Raw genomic sequence first — 20479 nt, 5'->3', positions numbered from 1 at the left:
CTACCTCACAACAGTCTGTTGTCGGTTTCGTAGGAGTGGCTTTGGTATTGTCAAAATGTTTATTTAGTTTCATCTATTTGAAAGGCAGAGAAGCTGAGAGAGATTGAGATCTTCCATCTGCTGGTTCACTCTCTAAATGCCTGTAACTGCCAAGCTGAAGCCAGGAGCCTAGAGCTCCCTCTGGGTCTCCCACGTGGCAGGAAGATGGATTGGAAGTGGGGCTCCAAGACACAACCAGCACTCTGCTGTGGGCTGCTGGCATGGCAAGCAGCAGCTCAACCCACTGTGCCACAGTCCTCGCCCTAGTTCTATTTTTAAAACATGCCCTTAGGGGCCGGCGTTCTGGCACAGCGGGTTAAAGCCCTGGCCTGAAGTGCTGGCATTCCATATGAGCGCTGGTTCTAGTTCCAGCTGCTCCAGTTCTGATCCAGCTCTCTGCTGTGGCCTAGGATAGTAGTGGAGGATGGCGCAAGTCCTTGGGCCCCTGCACCCACATGGGAGACCTGGAAGAAGCTCCAGGTTCCTGGCTTCGGATCGGCGCAGCTCCAGCCATTGTGGCCATCTGGGGAGTGAACCAGCGGGTGGAAGACCTCTCTCTCTGTCTCTACTCTCTCTGTAACTCTGTCTTTCAAATAAATTAAAGAAATCTTTAAAAAAAAAGTCCTTTAAGTTATGCAGTAAGATACTGAAGTATAGATGAAACTGTACTGTGTCTGACCTTTCCATCAAAATACGTGGGGAGAAAGTGAGAGCAGAGGAGAGTAGCTGAAAGACAAGCTTGGGCCGGCGTCACGGCTCACTAGGCTAATCCTCCACCTGTGGCGCCGGCACCCTGGGTTCTAGTCCCAGTTGGGGTGCTGCTTCTGTCCCAGTTGCCCCTCTTCCAGTCCAGCTCTCTGCTGTGGCCCGGGAAGGCAGTGGAGGATGGCCCAAGTGCTTGGGCCCTGCACCCACATGGGACATGGGAGACCAGGGGGAAGTACCTGGCTCCTGGTTTCGGATCGGCTCAGCGCCAGCCATAGCGGCCATTTGGGGGGTGAACCAACGGAAGGAAGACCTTTCTCTCTGTCTCTCTCTCTCACTGTCTAACTCTGCCTGTCAAAAAAATAAATTAATTAAAATAAATAAAATAAAAGACAAGCTTGGCAGCCAGCATTGTGGTGAAGCAGGTAAGGCTGCCCCCTGCAGCGCCAGGATCCCATATGGGCACAGGTCCATGTCCTGGCTGCTCCACTTACAATCCAGCTCACTGCTAGTGTGCTAGGCAAAGCCCCAGAAGATGGCACAAGTGTTTGGGCTTTTGCAAGAAGCTTTTGGCTTCAGCCCAGCCCAGCCCTGGTCATTGTGGCTATTTGGAGAGTGAACCTGTGATGGAAGATTCTTTCTTTCTCTCTCTCTCTCAAATAAAATAAATCTAAAAAAAATAAAAATAAAACGACAAGTTTACCAACTCCCAGGGAGGGCCTAGAGATGAGCCTCGTGGGCACTGGGCAGCTTCCCCACCTGCTGGTGTGCTGAGGGCAGCTGGGCGTCTGCTTGTGTTAGGGAGAGTCGTGGCAGGACAGACACCTGGGGGAGGGGGGCTTCTGCTCTCTGAGTAGTGGTCAAGGGAGTGCAGCCCATGTTGTAATCAAAAGAAATATTATGCTTCTAGATAAATCCCACGGAGAAGTAGTGCAAGCAACAGTGGTAGCTGTTGGGTCAGGCTGCCAAGGTCCAGATGGAGACACGGAACCAGAGGAGGTGCTCCCAGAGTGTGGTGGAACCAAGGGAGTCAGTTCTCAACCACAGGAAGCTTCCCTAGGAAGTTGGCGGACAGGGCGAATCACTTTGAAGTGGCGCCTGTGAAGCCACCCGTCCCGTGGTGTTCTGAAGACCTTGTGTAGAAATCTCCATGTCTGTCTTTTAATGAACTAATAATTTTTTAAAAAAGGATTGGCAAAATATTAAGTCATTGTTGAAGCTGAGTGTTAGTAGGGGTTCATTGTGTGTGTGAAGTTTTCCATTATATGAGCTGTTTAAAACCCAGTCCAGGTGGCTTACAGGTCCAGCTGTGGAAGACAGCCCAGTAAACTCAGCTGTGGCTCACACTGGACAGTATCTTCATTCCCTAGAGCAGGCAAGGATTTCTGAAACACACAGAAAGGGCTGACCAGTCAGGGAGGTGGGTTAGTCAGACGACGTTAGAATCAGCGATTTGTCTTAGCAGAAGAGACATTTGAAGCGAAAACAAGCCGGCTACTGAGTAGAAGATACTTGCAGCGTATATAACCAGAAAAGGACTAGATTTTGGAACACATGAAAACCCATGTGTAAATAAAGAGAAAGACATCATCCCAGGGGAAAGTAGTTGGGAGACGCGGGACCTCACCTCACAGAAGGTGTCTGAGTCCTCATCTCCTTACCAGTCAGGAAATGCAGGTGAAGTCACGGGAGACTCCCCGCTCACTCGGGGTGGGTAAGGTTGGCCAGCAGGTGCCCTCCTGGTGAGGGCCTGGGCTGCGGAGCCCTGATCTCCCAGGACCAATAGGAAACGAGGTTGGTGTTGTCTGCTGCAATTGAACACCTTCGGTGACTCAGCACTTCCACTCCTACACATCCTGAGCAAAAACGCATCCCTGGAGTGCCGGGAGATGTGCTCATCACCAGCAGACTAGATAGACAGACCGGGGGATGGACACACAACACATTATTACGCGGCAGTGAGATGAACGGACTGCAGCTGCCCACAGCAGGAGGGCACGGGCTTAGCACAGGTTGCAGGCCTAAGCACATGCTCTAGGGGCTTTGCCAGTTCAGAAAATTAGCATGTGTGGTTAGCAAGGAGAGGGAAGCCATGGCTAGAGGAGCTGGTACCTCTGCAGGGGGAGGAAGGGGCAGGAGCGGGCACCTGGATGCCAGCTGAGGCTCCTTGTCGGCCGGGGGATGGTTTCACAAGGGTGCGCTTGGTGAGGCTGTGCTGCGCTGTGTAGTTGTGTAGTTGTGTTTGCCTTCGGCACTTTTCTACACGTGTGTGTGGGAGAGATCTTTAAGCGGTTATTGAAAAGATAGCTCCTAATATTGGTTCTTAGCTTATATTCTAGAAAAGCATTACCTGTTTTGGTTTGAGAGTGGTCAGCCTGAGAACTCCAGGCGCTTCATCAGCCTCCACAGGGCGGGGTTCGTGTTGGCTCACTCAGACTTGCGCTCCGAGGCCTGTTCTGAGCACTGGCGTGACCCACGCAGTGCAGTTGCATTTGGGGCACAGGCATCCGGGCCCAGTGCAGAGGGAGGGGGAGGGGCTGCTCCCTGAGGATGCGGCAGACAAGGGTGAAGAGTGAGCCGGGTTGGCCCTGCTAATGACTTTAATGGTACGATGTTCTCGTTGACAGGAGTGGAAGACTGGGAAGAGGAAGGCTGAGAAGGACGAGCTGGTGGGAGTTATGATATTTTCCACCATGGAGCCAGAGGCACCCGACTTGGACTTACTGGAAATGTAAGGGACACCCCCACACACTTCTTCCCAGTCTGTGCCCGCCTCCCGTGGCTACAGTCCTGGCCAGGACGGCCATACCTGAAATGCACGTTGTCAGATCAGAGTGTGAGAATCTGGTCGGGCGACGCATGTGGAAGTGCTGCCTTCTAACCATAGCTCCAGAGCAGGGTCTGCCTCCTTTACCTGCAGCCTGTGGCTGCATGGTTGACACAGTGCCTGGTAGTTACTTTAATCAAGTAGTGATGAAGTCAGACACACAGAGCCCCTGCCACCCACACAAAACTCAACAAAGGGAGACTCTCTCAGGACATCTCCTTGAAAGAAGCAGTCACTAACCTGCTTTTCCCGTGTATTTGTTTTTACTCTGTTGTATTTAATCTTTTTTTTTTCCAAATACAAGCTCAGTTGAAATTTTGAGTTAGTTCCTTTTCTCTGGTGGGAGTAATAATAACTCTTGGTGTTTTGTTTTTTAATTTTTTCAAAGATTTCTTTATTTATTTATGAGGCAGCATTACAGAGGGAGAGGAGAGACAGAGAGAGGTCTTCCATCTGCTAGTTCACTCCTCAAATGGCCACAATGGCCGGAGCTGGGCTGATCTGAAGTCAAGAGCCAGGAACTTCTTCCAGGTCGCCAACATGGGTGCAGGGTCCCAAGCACTTGGGCCATCTTCCACTGCCTTCCCGGGCCATTAGCAGGGAGCTGGATTGGAAGTAAAACAGCTGGGGCTCGAACCGACACCCCCATGGGATGCAGGCACCACAGGCGGAGGCTTAACCTACTATGCCACAGCACTAAGAAGCTTTTTTCCTTACAAAATTGCTGCTGCATGTTAGCAAAATTTAGACAAGAGGAAACACAGAGCCTTCCACCTGCCCAGAGAAAAGCTCAGTGCTACAGTGTTGGTGTGTGTCTTCCAGACCGTCCTCTGTCCGTCGGTGACCATGGGAGATGATGACCTTACACTATACATTGTTTTATAATCTGCTTTTTCCTTAACAGTGTACACTGGTGATCTTTTAGGCTAGGAAATACACCCTTTATGTTTTTAAAGAGCCATGTCTTCAGTGTCCCTCGGTGGTTGTGTGTCCAGGCATCGTCTGTGTTTTCCTAAAGTGTTTGCTGGACTGTGTGCGCCCCCACCTCCAGACCCGTGGTGTTGCTGTAGAAGTCTGATGGTGTTTCCAGTAAAGGGAATTTCGCTAAATGAGAGATTCAAGAGATGATGACTTTGTTTACTTTGGAATAATTTTAGTAAAAATTCACCAGGAAAGGAAGCAAAAGTTAAAATATAAATGACGTATTTTTAGGTAGTTCTTTAAAACCCGTAATCAAGCCTGGGTTTAATGTAGCTAATGGGCAGTTGTCACTGTCCATGCCAGTGCGTGCCGGGTGTGTCTGGTGTGAGGTTCCTGACAACACGGCCTTCCCGCCTGTGTCACTGTTGCAGAGAGCAGAAGTGTGACGCCGTGGGGAAATTCACCAAGGCCATGGACGACGGCGTGAAGGAGCTGCTGACCGTGGGGCAGGAGCACTGGAAGAGGTGCACAGGACGTGAGTGCCTGGCCACACCACACCCTGCCCCTGCATCCTCCCCTGGACTCTGACCAGGCCGTCTGAGGAAGCCCCCTAAGACAACAATCCCATTAGCTTAAACGGTTGCAGTCATCGGGAGTCTGGTGGTCTGTGGGAAGTTCATCTTGTTTGCATGTTTGGAGTGCTTGTAGTTATTTTTAAATTTCCTGTTAATCTTCACCCATTTGGTAAGATGCTGTATATTCAAGTGGAGGCTTTATTTTTAGAAGAAGCCAGTACTGTTGCTAGAAAGCATGATGAGACTGCATTGTCCGCCACAGCCCCCACCCAGCCATGGCCTTGAGGACCCCTTGCCCCCTCCCTGTTCTTCACCCAGAACTGTGCAGCTCACAGGACACCACGGTCTAGTGTCCGGTGACACTGTTCTCTAACAGACACGCGAGAGTCCACTGCCATAGCGGTGGCTGCACTTCAGCCGTCATAACAAATCCTTTAAACCTACACGGCCTTTGAAAATTGTGTTTTTTAAGTGACTGCAAATCTTACAAGCACAATTTTAAGGATATCAAAAAACGTTTGGGATTGCTGTTTCTTCTAAAGAATTAAATCTCTTCGAGAAGGTCTAGGTCTGGTCAGCCCGTGTCCTGTGGAAGGCCAAATGTAATACGGGGAGCATTGGCTTAAGGCTGCTCTGTCGAGGGCACGGGGGTGGGGGGATTGAGGCGCTGTGTGTAGGACTTGGTCCACACATCTCTTTGATCGTTCACCAGATGGTTTTCAGAACACTCCTAGCCTTTCTGAAAAGTGAGCCCTCTGGTCACCTGCGTGTGGTGAAACAGGAGCAGGTCGTCACTGCCAGGTCGCCAGGCGAGTGCTGCCTACAGAAGGGCGCCCGTGTGCCCGTGTGCCCCAGTTAGCTGAGCTGAGATAGTTGGAATTTATGCTTCCTGATGACTGCGACTCTCAGACCCCACTTCAAATTTCTCTGGCCTATGCATATTTGAAGGGACGTTTAAATCCTCCCTTTTCTTTAGCATTAAAGTTCAGTCTTCAAGGCAAACGATGGTTTCTCTTGAGAGGCAGTAGATGCAAGTGAGGGAACCAGGCACAGATTCAGTATCCTAAAAAACAGGCTGTGCTCTGGAGTTCTCCGAAAATGACCCCAGCCCCAGCACTGCAGGGCCTGACACAGGACCTGACGCAGGGCCTGACGCAGGACCTGAAGGCCCAGTCAGTCCGTCACCTCTGCGGACACACACACACTCGGGCCCCAGGGTTGCCTCTCACCACACCTGATGCTGGCAGTTTTTGATTGGTTGGTTGATATCATTTTGCAGGTGATCAGTTATTCAGGTTGAACCTCCCTAACCCAAAAATCTGAGATGCTCTGAAACCTAAAACTTTTTGGGCACCAGTGTTCAACCAGTGAAGTCCATGCACATATTCCAAAATTTAAAACAAGAAAACTGCAGAATCTGGAACCCTGCTAGCCCCGGACATTCTGGATAAGGGGTGGACGACTGGTCCCCATGTAACAGAGTGGGGAAGCAGCGGTCTGGAACCACAAGCGGCGGTCTACCATTTGTCAGCGGTGTGAGCTTGGACAGGTCGGATCAGTTACCTGTGCCCACACGTGGAGATGGTGTCTGGAGAGGGGTGCTGTGATGCCCGCTGTGGGGGTGTCTGGGAGCTAGAAGTCGTCAGAGTGAGCCGTGTTTCACTGACGTGTCTCCAGCACCCAAGACTGTGGGGGGCAGTTATTCATAATGGACGATCGGTTAAGAATCAGAGCAGTTGACTGAGCAGTGACTTCGTGTTTTGTTCACAAGTGTGTGTCTTGTGTTGTGGTCACTTTGCGGAAAGAATCTCAGCCGGATCCCGTCTCGGTCGCTCAGAGCACTCCGTAACAGTGTGTTCCTCTCCCCCTCTCAGCATTACCCAAGGAGTACCAGAAGATAGGCAAGGCCTTGCAGAGCTTAGCGACCGTGTTCAGCTCCAGCGGTTATCAAGGTACGTCTCCCCTTGCGTGCTGGCCTCAGGGGCCTGCACAGACAACGCCCCTGCAGGGAGGCACCTGGTCACTGCTGGGAGAATTGGCCAGGCTGCTGCACCCAGGGCTTCTGCCGCGTCCCCGACCTCTGAGGACAGTGGAGGGAAGGGTGCGGGAATTTGCATTTGCTTCCGTGCTCGTTTGCCTTTCTCACCCTCAGATACAGCTCTTTGTTCTAGTGGACCAGGTAGCTGTGCACTGTAACAGTCTGCCTTTCTGTCGTCTCTTGGTGGAATCTGCCCAGTCATCTTACCAGAGTCATTGATGAGAGAATGTTTGACTAAGTAACAAGCACCTGCTGCCTGAAGTCTTCCTATAATCCAGAATTGTTTTCAGCTTCCTGCATACATGTGGGGCTTAGCTATACTATTTATGTGTTTACCAAAGATTTATTTATTTGAAAGTTAGAGTTACAGAGAGAGAGATATCTTCCTGCCAGTGTTTCACTCTCTAGATGGTGGCAGTGGCCAGCCCTGGGCCAGGCAAGAGCCAGGAGCTTCACCCAGGTCTCCCACATGGGTGGCAGGGACCCAAACATTTGGATCATCCTCCTGTGCTTTTTCCAGGCCATTAGCAGGAAGCTAGATTGGAAGTGGAGCAGCCAGACTCAAACCAGTACCCATATGGGATGCCAGCATTGAAAGTGGCTTGGGGCTGGCGCTGTGGCGCAGTCAGTTAATCCTCCACCTGCAGTGCTGGCATCCCATATGGGCACCAGTTCTAGTCCTGGCTGCTCCTCTTCTGATCCACTCTGCTATGGCCTCGGAAAGCAGTAAAAGATGGCCCAAGAGTTTGGGCCCCTGCACCCACATGGGAGACCTAGGAGAAGCTCCTGGCTCCTGCCTTCAGATTGGCAAAGCACCAGCCGTTGCAGCCATTTGGGAAATGAACCAGCGGATAGAAGACCTTTCTCTCCGTTACTCCCTCTCACTGTCTGTAACTCTACCTCTCAAATAAATAAACAAAATCTTTAAATAAATAAAAAAAGAAAGTGGCTTTACCCGCCACTCCACAACACTAGCCGGCCCCTTAGCTATGGTATTTAGAGTTCATTGTACTTTTACATCAGAAACACTTATGAGAACAAGTTAGCTTTTTCCCTTTGTGAGAAAGAAAAAGCCTTCGTTAGCTAGGAGGCACCTAGTAAACTGAGCATTCAGTATCACTGAGTGGTGGAGCTGGTACTTTGAGTGGAAGGCAGGACTTTGGCTATCAGTTCTGGGTATTTGGAGAAGAAATAGTCAAGAAGAAGTTAGATTTGAAACTTCAGTCTGCAAGTGCTTCTGCTTGGCCTGGCTTAACTGTGTCTTGGAATCAACACTCTTCAGACTGGAAGGGAGCTTTGAATTGCTGTTAGGCAAGGAGCCTGAGGCCTAGAAAGAGAAACGTCCTGGCCAGGGTAGCGAGTGGTTGATGTAAGAGCCAGGACGAGGCCCGTTGCTTAGGTGCTCACGGTGTCCAAGAGCCAGTCACCTGTATGGTGCTCTGATATTCTGACCAGCTGAGCTTATTTCTTCTGGAAATTGGGAAAAATAACTGGTTGATCACAGTGGCATTTTTTTTAAGATTTATTTATTTATTTGAAAGGCAGAGTTACAGAGAGGCAGAGAGAGAAAGAGAGGTTTTCTGTCCGCTGGTTCACTCCTCAAATGGCCACAACGGCCAGAGCTGCTGGATCCACAGCCAGGAGCCAGGGGCTTCTTCTGGGTCTCCCGTGCACGTGCAGGGGCCCTGGACTTTGGCCATTTTCCACTGCTTTCCCAGGCCATAATAATGAGCTGGATCGGAAGTGGAGCAGCCGGGACTCAAACTGGCACCCTATATGATGTTGGCACTGCAGGCAGTGGCTTTACCCGCTGCACCCCAGTGCCAGCCCTACAATGGCATCTTCAGTATCAGAATTCATTGCAGCCGGGCCTTCCTTCAGCCTCACCTAAGAGACATCTCCCAGCTCTCGAGCCCTGCCCACCACTTCCTGTCACCCCTTGTTGGCCCCCGAGGGCCTGTGAAGGAGCTCTGCATCTGGCTCCCAGGTCCCATCCCCCACCTCAGCCCAGGACTTCCCTCAGGGCCCAGCTGGTGCCTGCGGCCCTGGCAGAGCTCCCTGCCTGGGCACGGCTGCCGCCCAGCCGCCCTCACAGCCCAGCCCGAGCCCCCGCTCACCAAGGCTGGGGGAACGCGCCCCTTCTGAGTGCAGCTGTCGTTTCTACAGAAGTTCAGTGCCTCTGAGGATGAGAGTGACTTTTTCTGAAAAGTTTAGTCGGTGTTTTACGGTGGTGACAGCAGCAGTCTTGCCGTCATCTACATCCTACAGGAACGGAAGAGTAACCATCTTCCTTCTGGTGATCCCAGTCTGTTGCCAGATTAAAATGCATGTCCCCAGATTTAGGATCTCCAGTTATCTGAAGTCACAAGAAGCTTAGGAACTATTCACAATTAAATCATACGTTTTTATTTATTTTATTGCACTTGAGAGAGCGAAGGCTCCCATCCACCATTCATTCCCTGAGTGCCTTCAACAGCTGGGGATGGGCCAGGCTGGAGCCTGGAGGCAGGAACTCAATCCAGATTTCCCATGGGTCCAGGGACTCAACTACTTAAGCTGTTGTCTGCCACCTCCCAGGATCTGCATTAGCAGGAAGCTGGATCAGAAGCAGAGCTGGGCATCGAACCCAGGCACTCCGATACGGGATGTGGGCGTCCCGGCCGTCTCCCGGCCTACCTGGTTAAGTGATTGTATCGCAGTACTAAAGGAACTCGGTCTACATAGTTCCTGTTGCAAACCAGCTGAGGAAAGATGCTGCCTTTAGGGAACCGCCGCCCAGTTCCTGCTGCGGGACTTCTGGAATTTCAGAACGGGGAGGCCTTAAGGCTGAGATTGTGTCTTCCCCCGCCCTTCTCAGTTGTGTGGTGTCTTGGAGCAGTGCCGTACCGCACCAGCTTGCAGGAGTCTGCCTCCTGGGAGCCCCTGATCACACTGAATACAACGTCCAGGGCTGCTCTGACAGGCCGCGGGCAGCACCAGAACAGTAGAGACTGGCAGCACAGCCCCGTCAGAGCCGTGGCACCCCCTGCGTTCTTGCACATTGCTGTGCCGAATCAGCGCCCACTGAGGCTTCTAAACATTACCCAGGAGAGGGACAGGTAGACTTCTGGTTTTTATCTTCCTTAGTGGACATAATTATTTGAAGACCAATTTAAATCTAAATGGGAAAAAAAAAAAACAAATAAAACAAATGATGAAGGTATAACCACAGAGGGATAATTTCAAATATCCTTAAAAACATTGTTTTGATCGTATCCCTAGTAAGCAGATACCTTAAGCTCAGAAAGACTGCAAAAAAAAATTTAGTAGTTTTCACTGATCAAACAATTAGCAATATAATACTGGTATTGATGGGGCCAGTGCTGTGGCTTAGTGGGTAAAGCCACTGCCTGCAGTGCCGGCATCCCATATGGGTGCAGGTTCAAGACCTGGCTGCTCCACTTCTGATCCAGCTCACTGATATGGCCTGGGAAAGCAGCAGAAGATGGCCCAAGTTCTCAGGCCCCTGCACCCACATGGCAGACCTGGAGGAAGCTCCTGGCTCCTGGTTTCGGATCAGATCTGGTTTCGGATCTGGCCATTGCAGCCAACTGGGGAGTGAACCAGCTGATGGAAGACCTCTCTCTCTCTGCCTCTCCTTCTCTCCTGTGTAACTCTGACTTTCAAATAAATAAATCTTAAAAAAACAAAATACTGGTGTTGATATCCTAAAACCTTCAACTATTTTACATACTGTAGAGTAAAGCAGATAGGTAATCTTATCACTGTTGTAATTGAGCTTAATTAATCGGCAATTAATGTCTTTAAATAAAAATTAAATGTTTTAGAATAAATTAGCCACTTATTAGTCTTAAATTTAAGTTGGAAATAAAAGTATGAGCTCATTATTTATTTTTCTTATTTAAAAAAAGTACAGCTTTTCTTACTTTGTTCACTGAAAAGGCCTAGGAGCAGGTATCCAGTGAATCGCGAGAAGCATCTCCTAGCACAGGACCGCTCACGGGTGGGGTCTAAGTCCACATCCCACCAAATGAGCCAGGCCCCTTCAGCAGTGCTGAGAGGCCCTGAGAGCCTTCCCCTGGGCAATGAAGAGAAAAATTGAACATCAGTGAAAATAGTAACTGAAGCCTAGCAAATATATTCAAATCCAGATTCCTAAAGATATTTTTTGAAAAATGTTTCTGTTTCCCTATTTGGTGGGGGATCAGTTCAGTATTCTGAAAACCTGAGAGAGAGAGTCAAGCATTTAACTTGCTTTCCATTCAGATTGTATCTCCAGCTAACCAGAAAGTCCATCACATTTCTCTGCTTAGAAGTGTCCTGGGGCCGGCGCTGTGGTGATCATTCATGCCTTCCAACATGATAACAAACAGAAATAGCAAAGTGACATCTCCTGAATTTGATCAGGCCCCTGGATCCAGTGAAAAAGAGAAGACGGGAGGGGGCAGAGAAATGTCAGCTGCAATCAGCAGACTTCGTAGTGTAGATACCCAAGGCGTGTGGCCTGGGTTCTTCCAACACCCACAAAGTGGGAAAAAAAAGGCAGGGGAGAGAACCCATAGATTTATTATTTTTAGGTTCCGTTTATTTATTTGAAAGGCAGAATTACAGAGACAGAGCGCTTCCATCCAGTGGTTTACTCCTCAAATAGCTGCAATGGCCAGGGCTGGGCCAGACTGAAGCCAGGAGGCAGGAGTTTCTTCCCGGTCTCCCATGTGGTACAGGGGCCCAAGGACCTGGGCCATCTTCTGCTGCTTTCCCAGGCCACAGCAGAGAGTTGAATCAGAAGTGGAACAGCCAAGACTCAAACTCATGCCCATATGGGATGTGGCATTGCAGGCAGTGGCTTTACCCCCTATGCCCCAATGCCAGCCCCTACCCCGTAGATTTAAGAAACACTGGCTGGCTGATTTAGACAGCCCACTGGCCCTGAGCTGCAGGAGCTCTGCACACTAGCTGGGTGGTCCGCCTTAAAGGGTGGTCTCTTAGGAGTGGTAATGCAGCTGTCATTCCTTACACAGTCCTCACCTTTTAGGTACCACTGATGCGTGGCATGTTGTGTGTCCCATGAAAGGGGAAGTGGGCGTGGAGAGCTTGGGTGGGAAAGGTTGCTGTGAGCTCTGGATTGGGACACTGTGGGGAGGGAAATGGGATCATTTTATATTCATTCCCCTTGTTTGAAGTGTTTGAAATTGTCTGTAATAAAACATCAATGTCAAATTTTAATAGAAAAAATTACAACTTGTGCACACTGCTAAAACTGCAATGTTTTCAGGTGAAACAGATCTCAATGATGCAATAACAGAAGCAGGAAAGACGTATGAAGAAATCGCCAACCTTGTGGCAGAGCAGGTACTGACGGAACCCCACCACGTCAGCGGTGAGGTGTGCTCTCGAATCTACATATGCAACTGGAAACCTAGTCTACTGCAGACTTTCCGAATGGATACCCTCTTCTCTGTTTCTGCCTCTTTGTTCATTGATGTTTTTTAAAGATTTATTTTATTTATTTGAAAGACAGAATTACAAGAGGTCTTCCATCTGCTGGTTCACTCCCCAAATGGCCACAGTGGCTAAAGCTGGGCTGATCTGAAGCCAGGAGCCAGGAGCTTCTTCCGGGTCTCCCACATGGGTGCAGGGACCCAGGGACTTGGGCCGTCCTCTGCTGCTTTCTCAGGCACATTAGCAGGGAGCTGGATCGGAAGTGGAGCAGCCGGGACTTGAACCTGTGACCATGTGGGATGGCAGCACTGCAGGCTGGGGCTTTAACCCACCATGCCTCAGCACCACCCCCTTTTCATTGATTTTGATAGTAGTGTTTCTTAGGTTTGCCAAGTGGATGAGAAAATTTGTCATCAGAGACTAAACTGATGCCTTCCAGTGTTGACACCACTGAGCCATTCCTGGCCCTCTAGGGATTCTAATCTACTTGGACTATTACTTGGCCTTTCTGGCCCTCAGTTTCCCAATCTGTTGAGTGGCTGTGGTAGTGCCTGCCTCATGTGGTTCTCAGGATTTAATAGCTAGTAAATGAAAAGCACCTGTCGCAGTACCCAGCACAGGCAGATCTTTGTTTCAACTGCTTAGCTCTTTTTTAAAATACAAGTTATTTATTTAAGAGGTGCAAATGACAGAGAGAGAGAGAGACAGAAATATCCTTCCTCCTCCCCAAATCACCACAATGGCTGGGCCCAGAGTTCTGGGCTCCATAATGGGGCAGGGCCCCAAGGACTTGGGCCATCCTCTGCTGCTTTCTCAGGCACATTAGCAGGGACCGGTCACAAGCAGTGGCTTCACCCACTGTGCCACAGCATCGCCCCACTGCTTAGCTGGTACGGGTCATTCCTAGTCCAATCCTAATTCTTTCTACAATAACATGCTAAGTTCCCTTGTGGGGAGTAATTGTTTAAGTTGCTTCAAATCACTCAATTAAAAAAAGATGTTATGTGCCTTCTTGAAATATGTTTCCACATGCACATAATGATGAGGTCATGACTTTCCTAATCCTTGTAAAAACAAATTAATTTTTAGAATGGTAGTAGTTGTTAAAAATTAGAATATAGAAAAAATGAGAATTTAATGTTGCCATTGAAAAGCATTACAAGGCTTTTAAATTTTTTACTAGTTTCTTTAATTCAACCTGATACGATTTGGTTTCTTTAAAGATTTTTTTATTTGTTTGTTTGTTTATTTATTTGAAATGGAGAGGGACAGAGAGAGAGGAAAGACAGAGAGATCTTCCATATACTGACTGGTTCACTCCCCAGATACCTGTAGCATCCAGAGCTAGCAAGGCTGCAGCCAGGAGCCAGAAGTTCCATCGGGCCCCACCGGGGATGCACAGACCGAAGTACCTGGGCCACCGCCTGCCGCCTCCCAGGCACACGGAGCACACGGAGCAGGGCAGCTGGACCTGAAGCCGGCAGCCCTGAGTCGGGGCAGACACTCCCGTGTGGCATGTCAGAGTCCCAGGCAGCGTTAGCCTGCTGTGCCACAGCACGAGCCTCATGTCATAATATTCTTACATGTTCTCTGCCAACATTTAGACGTCCTGACAACGCATTTGTATTACGTATACTTACTTGACTTTAAACATACAGTTAAACTACATTTTTCCCTCGTAGTGTTATATTGTGGCCACTTCAAAGTGGCTGATTTTACAGTCATGCTGTCTTGTCATTTTCCTCACAGCCTGTGCTCAGAGTGTAGTACTCCTGGGAACTCCTTCCTTTGAGGAGAACTAATCTGAGTGCTTAATTAGGGTAACACTTGGAGAACCGGGTAGTGGAGTCCTCAGATACACGATTTCTTTCCCTTGGTTTTCTGAATTCTGCCAGTAACAACCGACCTGTGTCTTCTGTAGCCGAAGAAGGATCTCCACTTCCTGATGGAATGCAATCACGAGTACAAGGGCTTCCTGGGCTGCTTCCCCGACATCATTGGCGCTCACAAGGTAACTGCATCCCGACGTCTGCAGAGTGTGCACGACGCGGCCCGGGCCTGCGGGCTTTTCACCCATTTACCTTGTTTCTTTTTTACATAAAAAGAAACTATGCTTCCCATCTTCAAGGTTTGTGTAAACGGAGGACTGGCTAGGGTGTTCCCTGCCTCTGGGCAGCTCCACGCCTGCGCTCAGGTGTGGGGCGTGCGTGCTGTGTCAGGAAGGCTCTGCTCTGGGATCTCGGGGCTGGCTCGCGGCCACGACCGCACTCGGCTTTCTAAGTGTCGTGAAGGGGTGTCACAGCAAGATAAGGCCAGGTGACAGCAGATCAGGGCACGTGGCTCGCTGTGGAGGTTCTGCCAGCAGAGCCAGGGTCGCACACGTGCAGTCTGACGGGGCATGCACATGGAGCTTTCTCCAGACAGCCCCAGACAACGAGCAGTGTGGTGACTGCAGTGAGAGATGCCTGGCGGCTTCCCCAGCACTGCTGCGTAAGAGTGAATCTAAATTAAATCAGTGCCTCGTCCAAAAGTCAAAATAAAGCCCAAACCTTACAGATCAGCTTGTCAAGGAAGAGACAGCCTGCCCATGTGCGTGCCTCTCTGTGCCTGGTCATGCGACCTCCAAACCTACTAATGCCTCTCCCTGTCATGTGCTAGTCTTTTTCAATATCTGTTTTCATCTACTTGAAAGGCAGAGCAGGATAGAGAGGGGAGAGAGAGAGCGAGAGAGTGAGAGAGAGCCCCCATCCACTGGGTTACTCCTCGAGTGCTCACAGTTGAGCCAGTAGCCCAGAACTACATCCGGGTCCCCGTATGGGTGGCAGGAGCCCACACACTTGAAGCGTCCTCTGCCGCCTCCCAGGCTGTGTGCTCAGGAAGCTGGATCAGAAGTGGGCGAGCCTGGACTTGAGCCGGCCCTCTGCAGGGGAGGTGGGCGTCCCGAGCAGCTGCTTACCGTACCCGCTGCGCCACGACACCCACCGACACCCACCGCGATGTTGTTACACGGCGATGGTTTACCAGTGTCCCCGAGTGCGTGCTGTTCCTCTTGTTACGGTGTGAAACTGCAGATTTTAGCTGAGCTAATTTCTCTGCAGTAGCAACCTTTTTGCGTCCAAGGATCTTGAAGGAAGTTAAATTTAGATGCTTTCCTCTGCTCTTATTTTGTGGGGATGGTTTCCTGTTCAGTGACAAGTCAGTCATAGAATACATTAGCCTTGTTGTATTTAATGACTATTCCTTTAGCTTAGTTTTATTAACACTGTTGTATTTTGTATTCCACAGGGAGCCATAGAGAAAGTGAAAGAAAGTGACAAACTAGTCGCAACGAGCAAAATCACCCCACAGGACAAGCAGATGATGGTGAAGCGAGTGGGCACCATGTCTTACGCACTGCAAGGTGAGATGCAGAGGTTGCCCGTGGCTCCTGGAGATGTTTTAACCCAGAAAAGTTGATGCTTTGCCTGCTGGAGAGAAGCCCAAATGGGAACAAGAGCTCAATAAATAAGAGCAGATTTTAAAAACCCACCAGCACCTTGTCTGCAAGATCCAGGCATTAATGAAGACGTATGACACAGCTGTGAATGGCAGGTTAAACCTGCACGTCTTACTATTTCTCGGGGACATTGATAAGTGGTAATACCGAAATGCTCTGAATTCCAGTACTCCCCTTCCAGTAGTCTGTAGTCCTCACGCCTCAGGACCATGGACGTGAAGGGGGCACGGCGTTTCCCTGTAGGCATGGGAAAGAGAAGGTCCTAACTAACGTGTGTAGCTGTCAGAGGCTTTGCGCAGGTAGGACTGGCACGCAGGTGGCTCCTGTGTTCTGGTCGCTGAGTGGATGGGCAGAGGAGAAAGGGCAGGGTTTCTGGTGTGAACAAAAAAGGTCCACAAAGTAATGGCGCAAGCTCATGTCCTGGCCCGGGACAGGAGAACGTGCTGGCAAGTTGTTGGGAGATGCATTTTGATGATGGTGGAGGAGCCCGAAAGCGGGGTGCAAGCGTCTGCCTTTGATGTGGCCGTTGGGAAACCACTGAAAGGTTTGGGGGTGGACAGCGGGGAGCACTTCTCAGGGGAGAAGGGCTTGATGGGAAGGGGCGGACGTTCGGCCAAGAGCCCACCCAGAACTGACGGTTGCTTGTGTGGTCTGAGGTTTTGAGGCCCTCAAGATAGGCAACTGGGAGGGGAGAATGAAGTGTGTTGCGGCCTTTCCGAGCCCTTCAGGCCAGGACTCACGGGCAGAAGCAGAGCTGTGAATGCCGCGGGGAGCCAGAAGCGGCTGTCGGGATGGCAGAGATGGGCTTCGGGGCATTGAAGTGGGAGATGTGGGCTTGAGCTCTGAGGTTACCCAAGAGGCTTTACACAGCCTCAGACAGCTCGACATGGAACTCGGCACAGCGGGCTTGTCTTGGGGACGTCACAGTGGTGCGCGGGCAGCAGAGCCGCTGCGTCCCTCCAGTCTGCCAGGGCCCGGGGCTGTGTGGCCAGCGCACACGAGCACCCTCAGCACCTTGCCCTGCAGCCCTGCGCAGAGCACCACCACGTCCGCGTCCTGTCTGCCCAGTGCTGGCGGAAGGGGGGGCCGCACGTGGGCCTCATGTACTTAATGTGCAAATCAGAGAACGATCACCCTTGAACTTGGGCTTCTAACCTCTTTATAAAATGATTTTCCAAGAACTGCACACACCGCAGCAGCCGGGTTAGGTCCGGTTGGTGGTGAATCGGCCTGAGATGGGGAGTCAGGTGTTTCTGTCTCAGATGTGGGGAGGAGCTGACTGATGGCTCGGTTTGGGTTGCAGCTGAGATGAACCACTTCCACAGTAACCGGATCTACGACTACAACAGCGTCATCCGCCTCTACCTGGAGCAGCAGGTGCAGTTCTACGAGACGGTGAGTGGTGCTCCTGTCCCTGCCCCACTCCCACCCAAGGACAGGTGCTCATGGGGGCTGACTTCGACCACAGGCAGGTTCCTCTGTTTGGATTCTTTAAACCCAAGTCATAGGCCAAAGGAAGTTATGTTTTGAACTGGTGTGTTTTAAAGCCCTCAGTTCCATCTGCCTTTTCCTTTTGGGGTAGCACTGGGTTGGAAAGGTTTTCTTCTGAGGAAGGAGTGTTGGACGATAGTGCGAGGCCTCAGAGTCCTTGCTGAGTGGGCTGAGGTCACCCTGCCGCCACCAGCTCTGAGCCTGGCACCACGCAGACCTAGGCGGCTTTGTCCGTGAGTGAGGCCTGCCACATCCCAGGGGAGCCTCAGCGAGAAGGGAGGAGGAGACCGTCGATGTTGTCACTTGGAACCAGGAAGGAAAGCGTCGACTGTCACACCTGGCGGGGCTGCCCTGTGTGTCCAGAGTGTCCAGAGCAGACCACGCAGGGCGTCCTGGAAACGTCCCCGGCTGCACAGCTGACCGGCAGCTGGCTGCCGCCTTCCCCACGGGCCCCTCCGTCCACGGTGGCCCTGACCTGCATTCCGGGGAAGTGACAGCCAAGCCCGCCCAAGCCAGCCCGGCAGCAGCTCCAGGAGGGGGCTGTGCGAGTCGCGTGGGGGACAGGCCCGCGGGAGGGACTCGCTGAGCGGAGTTTGCCCTCCCCGTTCGTGGCGCCTGCTCGGCGTGTGCTAGAAGAGCTTACGTTTGCCTCTGTGAGGAGGGCCAGGAGGCCATCTCTTGAAATTCTCGTCCTGTTGATTTGTTGGGTGATCAACTACAGCTGGTGTGATTACCTGTGGCATTGATATTCAGAGTAGAAACCGCATATTCAGTCACTGTTGGGCAAGCATACGGCGGCTCACACAACAGCGAGGCTTTAGATCTGACATAGTCTGGTGGCAAAGTAACTTCAGTTAGTAAGACTTGCACATTTATTCGTGGAGCAAACATTTATTGAGTGCCTGTTGTATACTAAGCACTTGCTCCCGATGCTCGGATCCCAGAGTGAATGAGACGCCTGTGCCCTCCTTGAGGGAGGCACGGGCGCGTGAACAGAGGTGCACTGGCCGCCATCAGCTTCAGGACAAGACCGTCCTGTCTACATGCCAGGACGTGACCTGCGGGGGGCGTCTCGGAGCCCACACTTGTCCAGACCAGGAGGGGCCTCCAGGCAGGGCTGCCTGCCCCCTGTGTGGGAGAGGCTCGGCGCACAGGCCAGTTGCCCTTGAGCCCATCAGAGGGAGAAATCCTAGACAGTGTGCTGTGCCGTGCGTGGTAGGAGGTGACGCTCTCGGGTTGTTTCCTCGCCAGATCGCCGAGAAGCTGAGGCAGGCCCTCAGCCGCTTCCCGGTCATGTAGCGCGGCCGGCGCAGGCGGAGGCGGCGCGGCCAGAAGCAGGTTCCTCCGTCCCGAGGAGAGAGCAGCGGAACAGCGAGGCCTGCGGAGCCGCCGCGTCTTCCGTGTCGCCGCCCGACGCGCCGTCTCCAGAGATGGCCTCCGTTTCTCTCCATTTCCATTATTTAAGCCAATGGAAATTGTCTATTTTTGGAAAACACTTAAGTTTATCAGAAATTTGAATGGAAAATTAGGGGTTTCCTCCCACTCCTGTTTTACTTAGAATCGTAATTTATAAGTCACCCACAATCTTCCAGTTCTCACCCAATGTCAGATAATTAATTACTAATTGCTTTCTTAAAATATGAATATGCCAGAATAAAAAATATATATATTTGTATTTTTTATAACTTTTTTCAGTCCTTGGGAAGTCTGCGTTTGTGACTTAAGTGCTTACACTGCAGAAGCCGGGAAGCCGGGGGCGAGGCCGGGCTGCTGGCGCCCCCTGTGGTCTGTGGCAGGCGGCCGGGCGTGTCCCCTCCCGGGCTGTGGCCCTGCGGCCTCTGGGGCCTTGGTTGCAGCTCCTGTGCACCCTCCCTGCTCTTCCTCCCTAGTTGTGCTCAAGGCGCGCTTCCTGCTGGAAAGAAAAGTCAGATTTTCACAAGCCTCTGCGGCTTTGCCCCACACACGGGCAGCCTCGCTGGCCCCCTGCTGGGGGTGCCGTAGGAAGGGGCGGGCCAGCCCCTCCAGAGCGTTGCCCCGCCCTGTTAGGACCAGGTGGGAGGTCGGACGGGGGAGGGGTGGGGAGGAGCACGGGCCAGGGGGTGCTGTGTGGACCGAGGAAGCTGTGGTCTGGCCCCGGGGCGGGGCGTGCGGAGCCTGAGGTGCGGTGCAGGGTCGCTCTGCCTGCCGTCCCTACAGACGCCTTCTGGGCCCCACTACCCGAGTTGAGGGCACGAAGCAACACAGGGCGCCCGAGGTCTGGACGCCAGCCACGCCGTCCGCCCGCGGGCAGCCAGGCCGCCTTCCACAGCTGCCTTACTGCCTTATCTCCCCTGCTCTGCTTCCTGACCTAATAATTATGGGGTGGAAAGTGGGAAGCCTGGGCCGGCGTGAATAAATGAAGCCGGAAGAGAAGCCAGTGTGAACTCTGCTGTTCTTCAGTATCACGGGGTTTTGTTAATGTTTTATAAGTAATTCCCCTCCTGATTCCTCTTTTATAAAATCCCATAGAACAGTGTTTATGATACAGCCATTAAATCCATGTACAAATGTAAAGACTATGTATAAATGTTTTACACGAATAGAAGAGCATGTAGAGGCCAACATATAAATGAATTGTTAAAAATTGTACAGTAAATTCTCAAAGCACTTTTTCAAAAACAGTTTTGGTCTTTTTGTGTGTGTGCTTATTTTCTTGGGCGGGGGGGGAGTATAGTTCTTTATTTCAGATGCCAGAAATGGTTCAGCTAATGAATTTTCCCCCGAACAGCTCGCTCTCGCTGTGAATGAATAATTTTAGTTCCTTGAGTCGGTGCAGTCAGCATGGAAGCATGGCACAGCCAGCGAGTTCTGAGTAACAAACACCGGCCCCCCCCCCCCCCCCGGTCACCCCCAGACACCGATTTAATCAGTATGAGAATGGGGCCAGAAAAATGCAGAGGAGATGA

At 51.3% G+C, this 20479-nt stretch overlaps 1 protein-coding gene across 2 annotated transcripts in view; it reads left to right on the top strand.

Annotated features, from left to right (window-relative positions):
• The window catches only part of SNX9 (sorting nexin 9), a 104762-nt gene extending 84570 nt beyond the window's left edge, over window positions 1-20192 (top strand). For both annotated transcript variants that reach the window (XM_070073337.1, XM_051854205.2), the window contains exons 11-18: window positions 3372-3475; window positions 4924-5027; window positions 6942-7019; window positions 12381-12457; window positions 14469-14558; window positions 15833-15947; window positions 17347-17438; window positions 18786-20192. In XM_070073337.1, coding sequence (XP_069929438.1) covers window positions 3372-3475; window positions 4924-5027; window positions 6942-7019; window positions 12381-12457; window positions 14469-14558; window positions 15833-15947; window positions 17347-17438; window positions 18786-18833 — 708 coding nt within the window. In that variant the 3' untranslated portion in view covers window positions 18834-20192. The remainder of the gene's footprint in view (window positions 1-3371; window positions 3476-4923; window positions 5028-6941; window positions 7020-12380; window positions 12458-14468; window positions 14559-15832; window positions 15948-17346; window positions 17439-18785) is intronic.
• Window positions 20193-20479: the final 287 nt, after the last annotated feature.

Source organism: Oryctolagus cuniculus, chromosome 5, assembly GCF_964237555.1.
Source record: "Oryctolagus cuniculus chromosome 5, mOryCun1.1, whole genome shotgun sequence".
In the NCBI taxonomy this organism is placed as follows: Eukaryota; Metazoa; Chordata; class Mammalia; order Lagomorpha; family Leporidae; genus Oryctolagus; species Oryctolagus cuniculus.
Note: the sequence above shows the minus strand (reverse complement) of the source record. Positions and strands in the feature narration are given on the sequence as shown.